We start from the raw sequence: 14881 nt of genomic DNA on the forward strand, positions 1-14881 counted from the left end.
AACAGTGTAGTCAATTAACCGATAAGCAAAGGCTCAGTCCTTGCTTGCACTGTGACTGGGACCTACCCCTGCTGTGGCTCTACATTTAAAGTGTATTAAAAACCAGGTGGGCAGGCAGCCCAGCTCGGTCCTGGCTTGTGCCAGGTCCGAGACCTACCCCCACTGCAGCTCTGCATTTAAAGAGTATTAAGAGCTGGGCGGGCAGGTAGCCCCATATAGGGGCTGCTGCCACCCTGCACTGCTGCCGCTGTATCAGATGCAGCTGTATGGGGCGACAGGCAGCTGGTCTCCAACGGGAGCTGGTTTTTAAACTGGCTCCCCTTGCGGACTAGCTCCCACCTGGCACCCCGCATTGCTGCCTCTGATACAGTGGCATGGAGCTCCTTGGGAGCGGGGCTGGAGCACACTGGCTGCAGGTCCTATCCCCAGGGACTATAGAATAGTCAAGTTACCAATAAAATTTCATGAGGTTAATCGACTATTCAATTAACCAATATTTAACATCCCTAAATGCTACTGCCTCCAAACAAAGACAAAATACACACGAGCCTTTTAGGTAAGCTGAAGGCTTCACACTTTAGATTAATATTCAGCACAGAAGTGGTTTTGTAAATGTGAAACAAGTTTATTAGCAATAGAACCTCGATGTAAGCAAATATGAGTAGGGATAGAAATGGTTACAAACAAAAGTAAACAAACAATTCTAAAACTAAGATTAAGATTAAACTAGAGTCTTTTTTTCAAAATATTTCTCTCACCACAGTTATTCTTGCAGCTTGGCTGGCCTGTCTTTAGCTAGGATCCAACATAGAGCCCAAATCACTTTGTTTATTTATCTCCTTGGGGGAAGGATGACAAAATGCCTTCTTGCCTTCCATTATATCTTCCAAAGTTCATTGATCTGGTTTCAAAAGGTAGGAAGGCTTCCCAAGAGTGCAGTCTCCATCCCTTGTCAAGACTATTAATTGATCATTTGCTTTCCTGAAGGCACTTTTTATCTTGGATGTAAAGATGTTTTTCATTGTCTTAGGTCAAAGGTTGCTTAATTTACATCAGAAACACAGTCAAGTCTGCCAAACAACATTCCTTTATAGGGCAGGCTGTGCTTAGGCACTGCCCACCACACACATTTGAGGAACGTATTTTCAGCAAACATCTAGAATTCTTTTATACATTGCCAAACATACAAACACTAATATAAATGACCAGTATATTACCAGTTTGCATATGATACTTTACGTGACAATTCTGGATACAGATTATGGCAGTGATTTGGGGCAATGAGATAAGAGTTATGAAATTGTGCACTCTCTTTGGTTGGCACTGAGGTGCTCCCTGGGCCAAGGGGCTGATGGAAATCCGGCATCTTAACAGAGTTAAAGTTGTGGAGCATGGCCTGTGACCCTTGATCATTGTAATAATGGTTAAGTGTGCACTTTTCATATTCTTGCTTTTGTGCATTTGTGTCAGTTACATTACATGTATATTTCTGTTAATGTGTTGTGCACAAGTCTGTGCATTTCATAAAGCAATTTTTTGTGTTAATTTCCCAGGATTTAAAAGTGCTTAATGGAGGGGGAGGTAGCAGACTATGGAGTGCAGGGGAGGACCTGTGGCAGGTATAAGTGCAACTGCTAGTCAAAAGTTTATCAGCAGCTGAGTATGAATCCTCATGTGGGAACAACTGCATGCCACCTGCTGAAATCTCATTTGGTGTCTCTCACTTTGATGTTGTTTAATGCAATTATATGTATTTGGAAGAATAACATGGTATTTAGTACTAAATCATACATAAAATGTATTCAGAATGAAGAGTTGGTGTGCCACTATGGGTTATGCAAAATTTGATAGCTTACTGCTTTGGGTTTCAATGCAAAGTACAAAAACAATTAAGAATGCTAGTATGAAAAAAAGATATTCCTAGTTTCGCACTCCTTCCTAAAAACAGAATTAAAAGAGAAATATAAAATTGGTTGAAAAAATAGTCAAATTTAATTCCACCCAATATCTATTGTCATAGCTGCAAATATTACAAACTTCAGATTTTATTGCAAACATGATAATAACCTAATGGATGAGAACACATTCCAGAAGAAGACCAAGTGCTTTAGAATAAAACTGTTCACAAAATGAACTGCTCCAGTTTTCACTGAAGTCACTATGATTTTTGTAACAAAATATTAATGGAAGCACATTTAAGACAGTAATAATGAACTAAACAATTTCAAAAGGTTTATTTGGAAAGAGACAACAGAGAAAAGCAACTACAACCATTCTACCCCTTCTGGGTCTTCCTAAAGGAGGAATAGCTTTATATAAAAGTCTGAAACACTAAGTCAACCTCCTTTTTATCTGATTAACTCATTATTATTTGTAATTATAGTATTAATCAATGAAACAGTACAACAGTACATACAAAATTTATAGCTTGACATATATATATACACATACACATACACACACCTTAGAAATGTTACATAAATAATTTTATATTAAATTTAGAACAATGTATCCACCCACAATTATCAACCTGTAATTATATAGAAGAGAAATACTGTATTACAATTGATTCTCTCCCTTCCTGTGTCATTTTTAGGGATGTATGTGAGTAGTTACATGATACAGAGGCAGCAAGGGGAGGGGAAGTAGAAGCTGGTGCTTGGGGAACCGGCTTAAAAGCCAGTTCCCCCCAGCGCCATCTCCTTGGTGCTGCCTGGCTCCCTCAGCGCTGCTTCCTCTATCAGAGGCAGCAGCATGGGGGTGGGGGGAAAGGGGAGGACAGAGAAGGCTGCTGCAAAGCAGACTCTGCTTGCGGTGGTTGGAACTGGCTGTGAAGAGGGGCTGCTGCTGGAGTGGCCCTTGTCTGCTGAGGGTCCTAGCTTACTGCTGGAACCCCCACAGACAGTTGCTACTAGACCCAGCATGAGCCGGGACTGAGCAAGCTTGGCTCAGTCCCAGCTCAGACTGGGGTCCAGGAACTACCAGCACTAAGGCTCTACAGTTTAAATGTAGTAAGAGCTAGGTGGGCAGGTAGTCCTACTCCTACTACATTTAAAGTGCAGAGACATAGCAGGGGGTAACTTCTGGAGGCTTCCTCCCTTAGGGTATGTCTACACTAGCCCCCTAGTTCGAACTAGGATGGCTAATGTAGGCATTTGAACTTGCAAATGAAGCCCGGGATTTAAATATCCTGGGCTTCATTTGCATGTTCCCAGGCGGGCGCCATTTTTAAATTCCCTTAGTTCGAACTGACTGCCCACGGCTACACGCGGCAGTCACCTGCAATGAGGTGTAACAGTTAATCCGAACTAAGGACTTAGTTCGGATTAACTTCTGACTGCCGCGTGTAGCCGTGGGCAGTCAGTTTGAACTAAGGGGATTTAAAAATGGCGCCTGCCCGGGAACATGCAAATGAAGCTCGGGATATTTAAATCCCGGGCTTCATTTGCAAGTTCGAATGCCTACATTAGCCACCCTAGTTCAAACTAGGGGGGCTAGTGTAGACATACCCTTATTGACTAATTGTGTAGTCGACAGAAATTCTATCAACTATGATTAGCTATTTACTCACTTCCTAGCATCCCCAGTTATTTTTCAGAATAAATCCATGATAAAATGGTACCAGAATTTTTTAATGTAAGTTTACTTTCATTTGATTGGTGTAAATAGAGGCTTTATGTATAACTAGATTTTGAAATATTAGCTAATGGATATGATCATCTGAGAAGCACCCTAGTTAAATTCTTAAATCTGATTCAATATTTATTTAAAAAAATTTGTTTCATGTTTCAAACTAACAAGTTGGTTATCTAAAGCAATATTTCATGATACATCCTTTTAGTCTAACACGTTTTGACCTCAGTAAGTGCAAGTACATGTTGGTGGAAAAGGTGCTTCACATTCCTTCTCTTCGCTGAGCCAGGAACAGTTGATTTACAAGTTTGAAAAAACTCAAAGTTGTAACTTTAGTTCTGGCATAGCTGAGAAACATGTTTGAAGTTTGCTGAGAGTTTTAGTGTACCATGAGTTTTATTAAAAGTCTCTGAAGTTTTAATGAGATAGATGATCAGTAGGAATAATATTTCCCTATCATTAGTACAAGACAACCTACTGTAATTAGAGGTAATACACTAATTTTTCTCATGCCCACAACTGTAATGATGGCGAATTTTAATTATTATATTTCCCATGACCCATTAGAGCAATATTAAAAGAAAGTGACCAAATCCCTTCAGTCAACAGAGTTGTAACTGTACTAGTATTTTCACTCTGTAAAAAAAATCCTCCTAGGGTTGCCTAATCTTACAGAAGTTATTTTATGCATCTTGAGAAAAACTAAATGCTGGGAGCCAAAGTGCTGCTGGAAGTGTCATCTTTCAAATGAGACAAGTCTGAGGCCTTGCTCATTTCTTGTCTTGAGTCAGCAAAGTGCTTAAGCACTTGCTTAACTTTAAGTTCCTGAGCATAATTATCACATTATGGTCACTCAGTTGAACCTCATCTTTTAGCAATCTGATAGAATAGTGCCATATATTGAATAAGCAGTGGCTCCTGAGGTTTCCAATACAAATACTGAAGTTAATGGGACAGCTCACACGTAAGTGCTAGAAATTAAAAGATCCCTTGTACTTCTCAAAGTAGAAGTTTTAGCCACTCTGTCTTATCTTTGTGTGTTTCCATTTTACTATAGTATCAGACAAGGGGGGTGGGGGCTGGGGGTTATCATGGGCAGGGAAGGAAGGCATTGCCTTCCCAAACAGCCAGGCATGGTCCCACTCACACTCTGCCCCCAGAACACCTAATGTAGGAGTACTGGGGGTGGAGTGTTGCTGCCCCCAGTGCCTGCTCTCTCTCTAGGGTTGCCAGATGGTTGAACCAAAAATACTGAATCCCTCCCACCCCCCACCCTCAAAAAACCCACCGGGGAAAAATTCTGTTGAAGAAAAAAAGGGGGGGAAGACCAAAGTTGCTGAGCAAAAAAAAGGACTCCAAGACTTATTAAGCAAAAACAAAACAACAACAACAACAAAACAACAACAGCATGGCCCCTTTCACAGTGAGTGCAGTCAGAATAGGAATAGGAACAGGGGGGTTGAGCACTAAGACCCATGGGGGGTGATTTCCCTTGGTCTTTTTGCCAGCAACCATTTTGTATTCTTAGAATTTAGCTTCCCTGCGGAACCAAGTAACCATGGGGGCTGGGAGCAGGGAGTGTTAGGGGCCGGAGGGGGATGCTGGGCGCTGAGTGTTTGTACGGTTGCCAGGTGTCTGGTATTTTTGCCTCCTGGCCGGGGAAAAAAATCAGAAAATACCGGACATTTTAGGTGTCCGGTATTTTCTGAATTTTTTTTTTACCAGACAGGAGGCAAAAATATTGGACTGTCAGAGTCAATACCGGACACCTGGCAACCCTAGCTCTCTCTGTACTCTGGGTTGGGAGGCGTAGGGCCGTGCACTGCCCTCCTTCCCCAGTGCTCCGGGCCTGGGGAGGCTGGGGCTTTGCACTCTCCTCCCTTCCCCATGTTCCAGGGCTGCGAGCCTTCCTCCCTCCTGGGGAGGCTGGGATCACACACAATCCTCCCTCCTCATGGTGCTAAGGGAGGGCTGAGGCTGCACACTGCCTCACCTCCCTGTGGTGCTGGGGGAAGGGACCTGGACAGAAGGGGTGGGGTTGGAAGTGAGATTGGGGGAGGGAGCTTGCTTCCCCCAGCCCTAACTTGATCCACCACTCATGGAATCTGAAGTCCCTTCAGTAGCATCAGTGGGAGCTCTGTCATTGCTTTTACTTTAAAAAGTGTTTTGTAGGATGGGTAGCATTAAATGATTGTTGTATTCCACCTCAAAGGTAGGAACATTTCAATACTGAGTGACCAGTCTCTACGTATACACCTTAAAGAGCTATGGGATCCTTACACATGAAAAGTGCTAATCATTAACTTTGAGACTCACACTTTGAGAGGAGGGTTTCCTCTCCATCGCCGCCTTTTAACACATGAGAAAATTGAGGCACTAGTGGATGATGTGACTTGCTTAAGGTTGCACAATATATCAGTATAGAGCCCCAAAACTGAATGCAGGTCTACCAGACCATGCTACAGCCCTCAGAGCAGAAACTCCTCCAAACAAATCTTGATGCTTCATTTCCACATATGGACAATTTTACACATTATGCTGGTCCCACTGAAATCAATGGTAAAACTCCCACTGATTTCAATGTGGCCAGAATTTCACCTTATGTTTTCAGCAAAGCTCAAGTCCTTTGATGCCTATATCCAAAGCATGGTCTTTAGCCCCATGACATGTTTGGTGTAGCCTAATGCAATTCTGAATGATAAGAGCTTCCAACCATAGAAAGAAAAATCTGCATTAATGACTTGAAACCATTTCTATTCACAATCCCTTTGTGTGCACGAGTCTCCAGTTTTATCAAAACAGCGCCGTCCCCTAGAAAGGAAAGAACAAATAACAAAGAAAACAGAAAACAATGAACCCTATTACCCAGTTGACAGAATAAATGTAGATTATCACCATGTCCATGTCAAACCACCATCCACGACTGTCATCCTCAAAATCCATATAATCCATCCTGTGAGCAGCATGTGGGAAGTGCCTTCTTGTTACAGGATCTGTATGCCTTGGGAAACCTGCTGGAGAACAGACTGTGTCACTTCAATCCACTTATTCTTTTAAGAAATATTTTAAGTGAACACAATACTTATGAAAGATTCTGGAATGAGAGCATCAGAAATGGATAGTCTCTATTTCAAGGGCTAATGCAGAATAGAAGCAGCACATCTCATCACCAGAGTACTTTCCTCTTTCATGGAGAGGTCTGCAATGGAACTCAAGGTACAGAAGGCTATGAGTCACCTTTTTACCCATTGTAAAAAAGGGGAATTACACAAAAATGAGGAGGTTAGTTAAACAGAAATTAAAAGGCACAGTGACTAGAGCCAAATCCCTGAAAGCTGCATGGAAACTTTTTAAAGACATCATAATAGAGGCCCAACTTAAATGTATACCCCAAATTAAAAAACATAGCAAGAGACCTAAAAAAGAGTCACCATGGCTTACCCGCCATGTAAAAGAAGCAGAGAGGGACAAAAAGGTATCTTTTAAGAAGTGGAAGTCCAATCTTAGTGAGATAAATAGAAAGGAACATAAACACTGTCAAATCAAGTGTAAAAATGTAATAAGAAAAGCAAAAAAAGATTTTGAGGAACAGCTAGCCAAAAACTCAAAAAGAAATAACAAAATGTTTTTTAAGTACATTAGAAGCAGGAAGCCTGCTAAAAAACCTGTGGGTCCCCTAGATGATCGAGCTATAGAAGGAGCAATCAAGGACGATAAAGCCATTGCAGAGAAACTAAATGATTTCTTTGCTTCAGTCTTCACGTCTGAGGATGTTGGGGAGATTCCTGAATCTGCACCGTCCTTTTTGGGTGATGAATCTTAGGAACTGTCCCGGATTGAAGTGTCATTAGAGGAGGTTTTGGAACAAATAGAAAAACTTAATGTTAACAAATCTCCGGGACCGGATGGCATTCATCCAAGGGTTCTAAAAGAACCGAAATGGGAAATTCCTGAGCTATTATCTGTGGTTTGTAACCTATCTTTTAAATAGGCTTCCGTACCTAATGACTGGAAGGTAGGCAACGTGACATGAATATTTAAAAAGGGCTCTAGAGGCGATCCTGGCAATTACAGACCGGTAAGTCTAACTTCAGTACCGGGCAAGTTAGTAGAAACAATATAAAGAATAAAATTGTGAGGCATGTAGAAGAACATCATTTGTTGGACAAAAGTCAACATGGCTTCTGTAAAGGGAAATCCTGTCTTACTAATCTGTTAGAGTTCTTTGAAGGGGTTAACAAACATGCGGACAAGGGGGATCCAGTATAGTAAACTTGGATTTTCAGAAAGCCTTTGACAAGGTACCTCACCAAAGGCTCTTGTGTAAATTACATGGCCATGGGATAAGAGGGAAGGTCCTTTCTTGGATTGAGAACTGGTTAAAAGACAGGAAACAAAGGGTAGGAATAAATGGTAAATTTTCATATTGGAGAGGGGTAACTAGTGGTGTCCCCCAAGGGTCAGTCCTGGGACCAATCCTTTTCAACTTATTCATAAATGATCTGGAGAAAGGGGTAAGCAGTGAGATAGTAAAGTTTGCAGATGATACAAAACTGTTTAGGATAGTCAAGACAGAAGCAGACTGTGAGGGACTCCAAGAAGATCTCACCAAACTCAGTGATTGGGCAACAAAATGGCAAATGAAATTTCATGTGGATAAGTGTAAAGTAATGCACATCGGGAAAAATAACCCCAACTATACGTACAGTATGATGGGGGCTAATTTGGCTACGACAAATCAGGAAAGAGATCTTGGAGTTATCGTGGACAGTTCTCTGAAAAATTCCACACAGTGTGCAGCGGCGGTCAAAAAGGCAAATAGGATGCTAGGAATTATTAAGAAAGAGATAGAAAATAAGACCCAGAATATCTTACTGCCCCTGTATAAAACTATGGTACGCCCACATCTTGAATACTGTGTACAGATGTGGTCTCCTCACCTCAAAAAAGATATTTTGGCCTTGGAAAGGGTTCAGAAAAGGGCAACTAAAATGATTAGGGTTTGGAACGGATCCCATATGAGGAGAGGTTAAAGCGACTGGGACTTTTCAGTTTAGAAAAGAGGAGACTGAGGGGGGTAATTTATTAGTTCCCTAAATAGAAGAACTAGAGGACACCAAATGAAATTAATGGGTAGCAGGTTTAAAACTAATAAAAGAAAGTTCTTCTTCACACAGTGTGTAGTCAACCTGTGGAACTCCTTGCCAGAGGAGGCTGTGAAGGCTAGGACTATAATAGAGTTTAAAGAGAAGCTAGATAATTTCATGGAGGTTAGGTCCATAAAAGGCTATTTACCAGGGGATAAAATGGTGTCCTTGGCCTCTGTTTGTTAGAGGCTGGAGAGGGTGGCAGGAGACAAATCGCTTGATCATTGTCTTCGGTCACTCTCTCTGGGGCACCTGGTGCTGGCCACTGTTGGTAGACAGGATACTGGGCTAGATGGACCTTTGGTCTGACCCAGTATATTCTTATGTTTTTATGTATCTAGTGAGAGGGCATCTTATGGTTACTGAATGTTCCTGATGCTGCCAGCCCTTCAGCTACTAAAGCATTCTCCCTCTGGGCTTATGCCAGCCATGTCTCTGGTTAACAAACAGGTGCATCCCAATCCCTGAATTCCTTTGAATCATTCCCCTGTGATATCCAGCCCCAGGTGTTGGCTACCCACAGTGATTCCAAATCGTCTATCCACAAAGGTGCAGAGTATCTATTTATCTGTTCTCTTAACCCTCTACTCCTGTAATCCACTTCGTCCCTCTGAGCATTTATAATATAACAGAAGATTTTTAAAAAGTAAGAATAAAAATTTAACTATAAGTAGTAGGGAAGGAAGTGGTTACAATACGAAATTAACTATAAAACTTATGTTTAAAGCCTGACTCTAAGCTTATCAACAGTTAGGGTACGTCTAAACTACATGGCTCCGTCGACGGAGCCATGTAGATTTGTTGTTTTGGCAAAGGCAAATGAAGCCGCGATTTAAATGATCGCGGCTTCATTTACATTTACATGGCTGCCGCGCTGAGCCGACAAACAGCTGATCAGCTGTTTGTCCGCTCAGCGCGTTAGTCTGGACGCTCCCCTGCCGACATCAAAGCCCTTTGTCGGCAGCCCCGGTAAACCTCATCCCACGAGGAATAACGGGGCTGCCGACAAAGGGGTTTGATGTCGGCAGGGGAGCGTCCAGACTAGCGCGCTGAGCGGACAAACAGCTGATCAGCCATGTAACGGCAGCCATGTAAATCATTTAAATCGCGGCTTCATTTGCCTTTGCCTATGTGTCTAATCTACATGCCTCTGACGACAGAGGCATGTAGTCTAGACACAGCCTTACTGTTCTTGCCCAGTAAAGTAGGCCCCCTCCCAAAAGTTCAGTCCATTGCAGAACCAGGATCCAAACATTTATGAAAACACTTCTCCTTCTGATGTGGGGTTCCCCTCATTAAATGGATGTAGAATGTCTTTCCCTACACTCTGTTATACTAAAACAGTTTTGTCATTGTTCACAGGCAGGGCAAAAAATAGACCATTTATTCCTATTCTTTTCCTCCTGATTATTACACAGAATTTTTTCCATAAGAATACTTTGTTTCTCAAACTAAAACTGCTCTGTTCTTTCAGTAATCTCGTGTTAGGGACTGTCTGAAAGCCCTTTTGAAAGCCCACAAAAATTAAACCAACTGGCTTTTCTATGTCTGCTATTTTACTGATTAATTCAAAAAAGTATTAGTCTATTAGTGATGCACAAATTTACTTTGTAGAATCTGTTGTCCTTAGACCTTACATAAAAAAAATAAGTAGAATTATAAAATACCTATACATATAATTGACCAATTTACCAAGGACAGATAAGTAGGGTGACCATATTTCCCTATGCCAAATACGGGACATCAAGGGGGGGGAACTGCTGGTGCTTGGGGCTTCAGCCTTTCAGTGGGGTGGGGGAACTGCTGGTGCTTGGGGCTTCAGCCTTTCAGTGGGGTGGGGGAGGGAAGGGAGTCTCTGTCACTCAGGGTTTTAGCCCCATAGTGGGGGAAGACTGGAGCCACCAGCACTTGGGGCTCCAGAGGCTGAAGCTCTGAGTTCTGGCGGCTCCCTGCCCACCCTTCAGGGATGAAGTTCAGCCCCACAGCATGCAGGGTGGGGAGGGGAGATGTGCTGCTGGTGCTTGGAGATTCAGCAGCTGAAGCCCTAAGTACTGGTGGCTTCCCCCTCCTCTCCCCTGCTGCAGGGGAAATATGGGATAATCTGCCCGTTTTTTAAAAAAAAGTCGGGATGCTGGGAGGAGGTCTTAAATAAAGGACTGTCCCTATAAAAACGGGACGGATGGTCACCCTACAGATAATGTTTACTGGTCTGTAATTCTCCAGTAGTTTAATCTCATGCATTTTAAGAGATCATGGGTGAACCTCTGACTCCATTGAAGTGAATGCCAAAACTACCATTGACTTGATTAGGGCTAGGATTGCAATCTGTAGTTTTTTATAAAAAACTGCCAAGCTACTGTAGAAGAGAAAAAATATTCTACGGATTTGTATTTGGAAGCTGTTTTAGGTCCTGATCTTGCAAAGGCTTACATATACCCATTTAAGAAAGTATGTAGCTCTGCTGAAATCAATGAGGTTACTCATATGTTTAAAGGTAAGCAGTGACTTAAAAATTTGCACAATAAGGCCTTGCTTATGTTTACATTTTGAAAACATTACCTTTATTTAATAAAAACTAATGGAGTCTTGTTTACAATTTTAACTGATACTACAACAATGTGATTTACATAAAAATCACATCTTGATTTGAAACTGTATTTCAAATCTAGTTTTGATATTTAGGAGCATATTTTTATCTGCTTCTCCTTTATGATATTTGTTAGACATCATTTCCAAATATAAATCTGGATTTATTTTAACCAATTTCCATTTTTGAATGGATTTGCAATTGACATTAAGTTCTCTCATCAGACTTATAACTATACGCCTTTATGCATAAATCCTCAGTGTATATTACCCTCTCCAGAGGGTCCTAATCAAGATTGTTATAAGCGATTTGCTTTCATTTCTTTCTACTCTTATAGTAAATACAGCAAATGCCAGAAGGATATTTTTGCGTCAACAATTTTGAATCATCTTGTAATCAAAGTATAATTATGCAAACATTTAGTGACATTAGATATGACTGGATAGCTGGAGCCTAAAAGATTTAGGAAAATATAATCCTTGATTTGTATCTCTATGTGATTTACTTTAAGCAAACCTGCATTAAATTTATCCTGGATTAGACTTTATAATGTAATCATTCTACATTCAAAAACAGCAATTTTAATATAGGAAACTGCTATTCTATAATTGTTCTTGCAGTAGAAATCCACAAAAATGCAGCTGATACTGCATTAAGAATATATACAACTAGATCCTGCTTACTTACCCACACAAATAATCCCACTGACTTCCATGGGCATGGGCAAAACAATCAGGAGTTGACATCCAACATATGGAACCGATTTTAATTCCCTATTATTTGAGTGCATCTACAAACCAGTGCATTAAAAATAGCAGTGAGGGCTTTTCAGTTTGCAAGGCAGCTCCTGCTCTCAAACCCACTCTATCCACTGAGGCTTTGTCTACACTGTCAATCGAGTGACAAAACTTTCGTTGTTCACAGGTGCTATCTCCTTATCCCCAAACAACCAGAGTTTTGCCCTGGCAAATGTTCATGTAAACAGTGTATTGTTGGTAGGCGTGTTCTTCTGTTGACAATGTGAACTCCGCTTGTTGGGAGTGGAAAAATGTTGTTGGCAAAGGTGCAAGCAAACAGCGACTACACTGCTTGACTTTACAAAACATGGCTGTGTTGCTAAAATTTGTGCATGTAGATAAAGTCTGAGTCTATTCTTGGACATCTAGCTAAAGTCTCTGCTAAGCCACAACATTCACCCATCTATTTTTAGCACTTCCACTAGCTTTTTGGAACCACACTAACACAAGTTGTCTACCCACACTATGAGACTTGCTCCCAGCTGCAGTGGGGACATACCCCTTAGTTACCATCTATTAATTAAATACGTTGCAGTTGAAAATGGCAATAGTACAACTAAGCTAGAAACCAAATCTTGTTGTAAAGAATAAAAAATGTTCTTTTGCCCTAAAATTCTGCCCTAAAACCTACTTGGATATGTTTTTGCCCTAATACCTACTTGGATATGTTTAATTCATGGAAATTGGGGGCTAGATTTTTCCAACATTGCATTATCACGAAATAATGATAGTGCTTTGAAACTGATGAATGTTTTGCCATTGTTTACACTGACAGCTGTGTCAAGTTCTGTCCATATTTGATCTGATTCAGTCCACAGCCCAGTACCTGGCCTTACTAGCTGGACAGATGCCTAAGGGCATGTGGATCAGGAATCCTTCTCCCAGTCTGGCAGAGCTACTTCATGGAGGCTACTCAAAGAAAATGGGCAGAGCAGTCATTATGGGGATTTTTACTGTCCCAGCAGGAGGGGGGAGGGGCTAGGCAGATCTGTGCAACGGTGGATTTCGCTGCTCCTCTTCCATTCTGCTCATGCCCAGTTCTTGCTTGATCACCCTCCTATCTAGTCTCCTATCTATCCCGTATGCTAGATCTCCATCTACCATTATTTAACTTTCATATGGGAACAGAAGTTTTATTTTCTTTGTTTACATATACTAGTACTTATTTGCAAATTCAGGTGAGCTCCAGGATGTTACCAGACATTCTTAAATAATTTCCAAATTGACTTCTGATCGTCATATGTTTCATCAGAATGATTTTGATTCTGCAGAAGAGCCAATTATCCACTATGTTCTACATAGTTATAGTTCATTCGTTGAGATCATGTCATAGGGCAACTAACAATGGAAAGAAAATCTAATTAGAGTCAAAATTGCAGAGGAACCCTTAATAATAAAGCTACTGCTAAAATTATTGACACAGATTTGATTCCTGGGACATTACAAGAAAAGAAGTAACTATGCACCTTAGAGAAATGTACTCCCCAGGTATCAACTGATAGGAAAAACATGGAGTTGTATTAAGTAACAACATTGTAACTATTGGCATTTCCATAAGAAATCTTGTATTCTCTCGCATTTTATATAGCCCAGAACTGTGAGATTAGAATCCACATAATTATATTGGAAAATGCTCAATATTTAAAAATAAAAAAATAAAGTATCTAATTCTAGTGGTAGGATTCCAACAAAGGCAGTCAACATCAAGGGTCAAAGCAGGAGCAAACCTCAGAGTTGGACTAGCAGAAGAGTTCATAAATTCAAGGCCTGCGCACCAAAGGTTAGAGTCCAAGGCCAGAAGCAAAGTCTAAATCAAGTTGAGGTCAAAACCAGGAACAGGAAGGATCATGGTAGCTACATGAAATCCACACGGTTGCCCGATCACTTCCTGGATGCCCCTTTAGGTTTACATAGGGCAAGGAGCCATGAAGCTGTTGTATCTCAAATCCTTGATGTGGAACTTCCAACACTCTATGTTCAAAGCAGATCATGGGAAATGGAACACCAATGGGTTATAGCTATTGCTGGGGGTTAGCCTGGTGGTATAAGTTACCTGACAGTGCTGCAATCCTGGGTGTCCCAGAAGATGTTATGTATTGTTTACATACAAATCTTTAAATTAAATTCTTGCTGCAATAAAGTTATTTCCTATATACAGTTATTTCATATTGCTGTATCTGGCAACATTTTTCTTTGAGGCTTTACAAAGGATCACTGATTCCTCTTCTGTGGGTGTTCCTACAGTCTTCTACATACATAAATCTACACTAAGTTGCAGCATAGCTTTCCAAGTATTAAACCATAAAAGCCAAAACATATTTTAAAAAAACACACCCTATTTCTTTAAGTTCTGCATCCTTTTTTGTGTTCAGTATCCTTTTTGGCCTTTCACTGTTAAGTGCACAGCCAAACTCTTAGGCAATTGATGTGTCTTGTAAGCAATACACAGGCCTTCAAAATATCATCATATCATTGTTTATTTGAAATCTTTTGCTCTTCGAAGTATTGCAAGATTAATTTAATTTAATTTACTTCAAAATTACAAACTTTTATAGTTGCCATGTAAAATGGCAGCCTTAGTTTTGACAGGATATGAAGGTAAGATTTTCAGTGTAAACAAGATGGACTGCCATTCAATGAGGTTTATTCTCCTTTTTATAAGTTAGGTATTCACACACTAACTTTTCTATCATTAATTTGACTTAAAATCCATGGTC

The 14881-nt window shown here is 40.8% G+C and overlaps 1 protein-coding gene across 3 annotated transcripts in view; it reads right to left on the reverse strand.

Annotated features, from left to right (window-relative positions):
• Nucleotides 1-3440: 3440 nt before the first annotated feature.
• RNF180 (ring finger protein 180) overlaps nucleotides 3441-14881 on the reverse strand; it is a 363816-nt gene continuing 352375 nt past the window's right edge. For 2 of the 3 annotated variants that reach the window (XM_075932403.1, XM_075932402.1), the window contains one exon: nucleotides 3441-6647. In XM_075932403.1, coding sequence (XP_075788518.1) covers nucleotides 6445-6647 — 203 coding nt within the window. In that variant the 3' untranslated portion in view covers nucleotides 3441-6444. The remainder of the gene's footprint in view (nucleotides 6648-14881) is intronic. The other variant, XM_075932404.1, reaches the window with a different exon arrangement.

The sequence above is a fragment of the Pelodiscus sinensis genome, chromosome 6 (assembly GCF_049634645.1).
Source record: "Pelodiscus sinensis isolate JC-2024 chromosome 6, ASM4963464v1, whole genome shotgun sequence".
Taxonomy (NCBI): Eukaryota; Metazoa; Chordata; order Testudines; family Trionychidae; genus Pelodiscus; species Pelodiscus sinensis.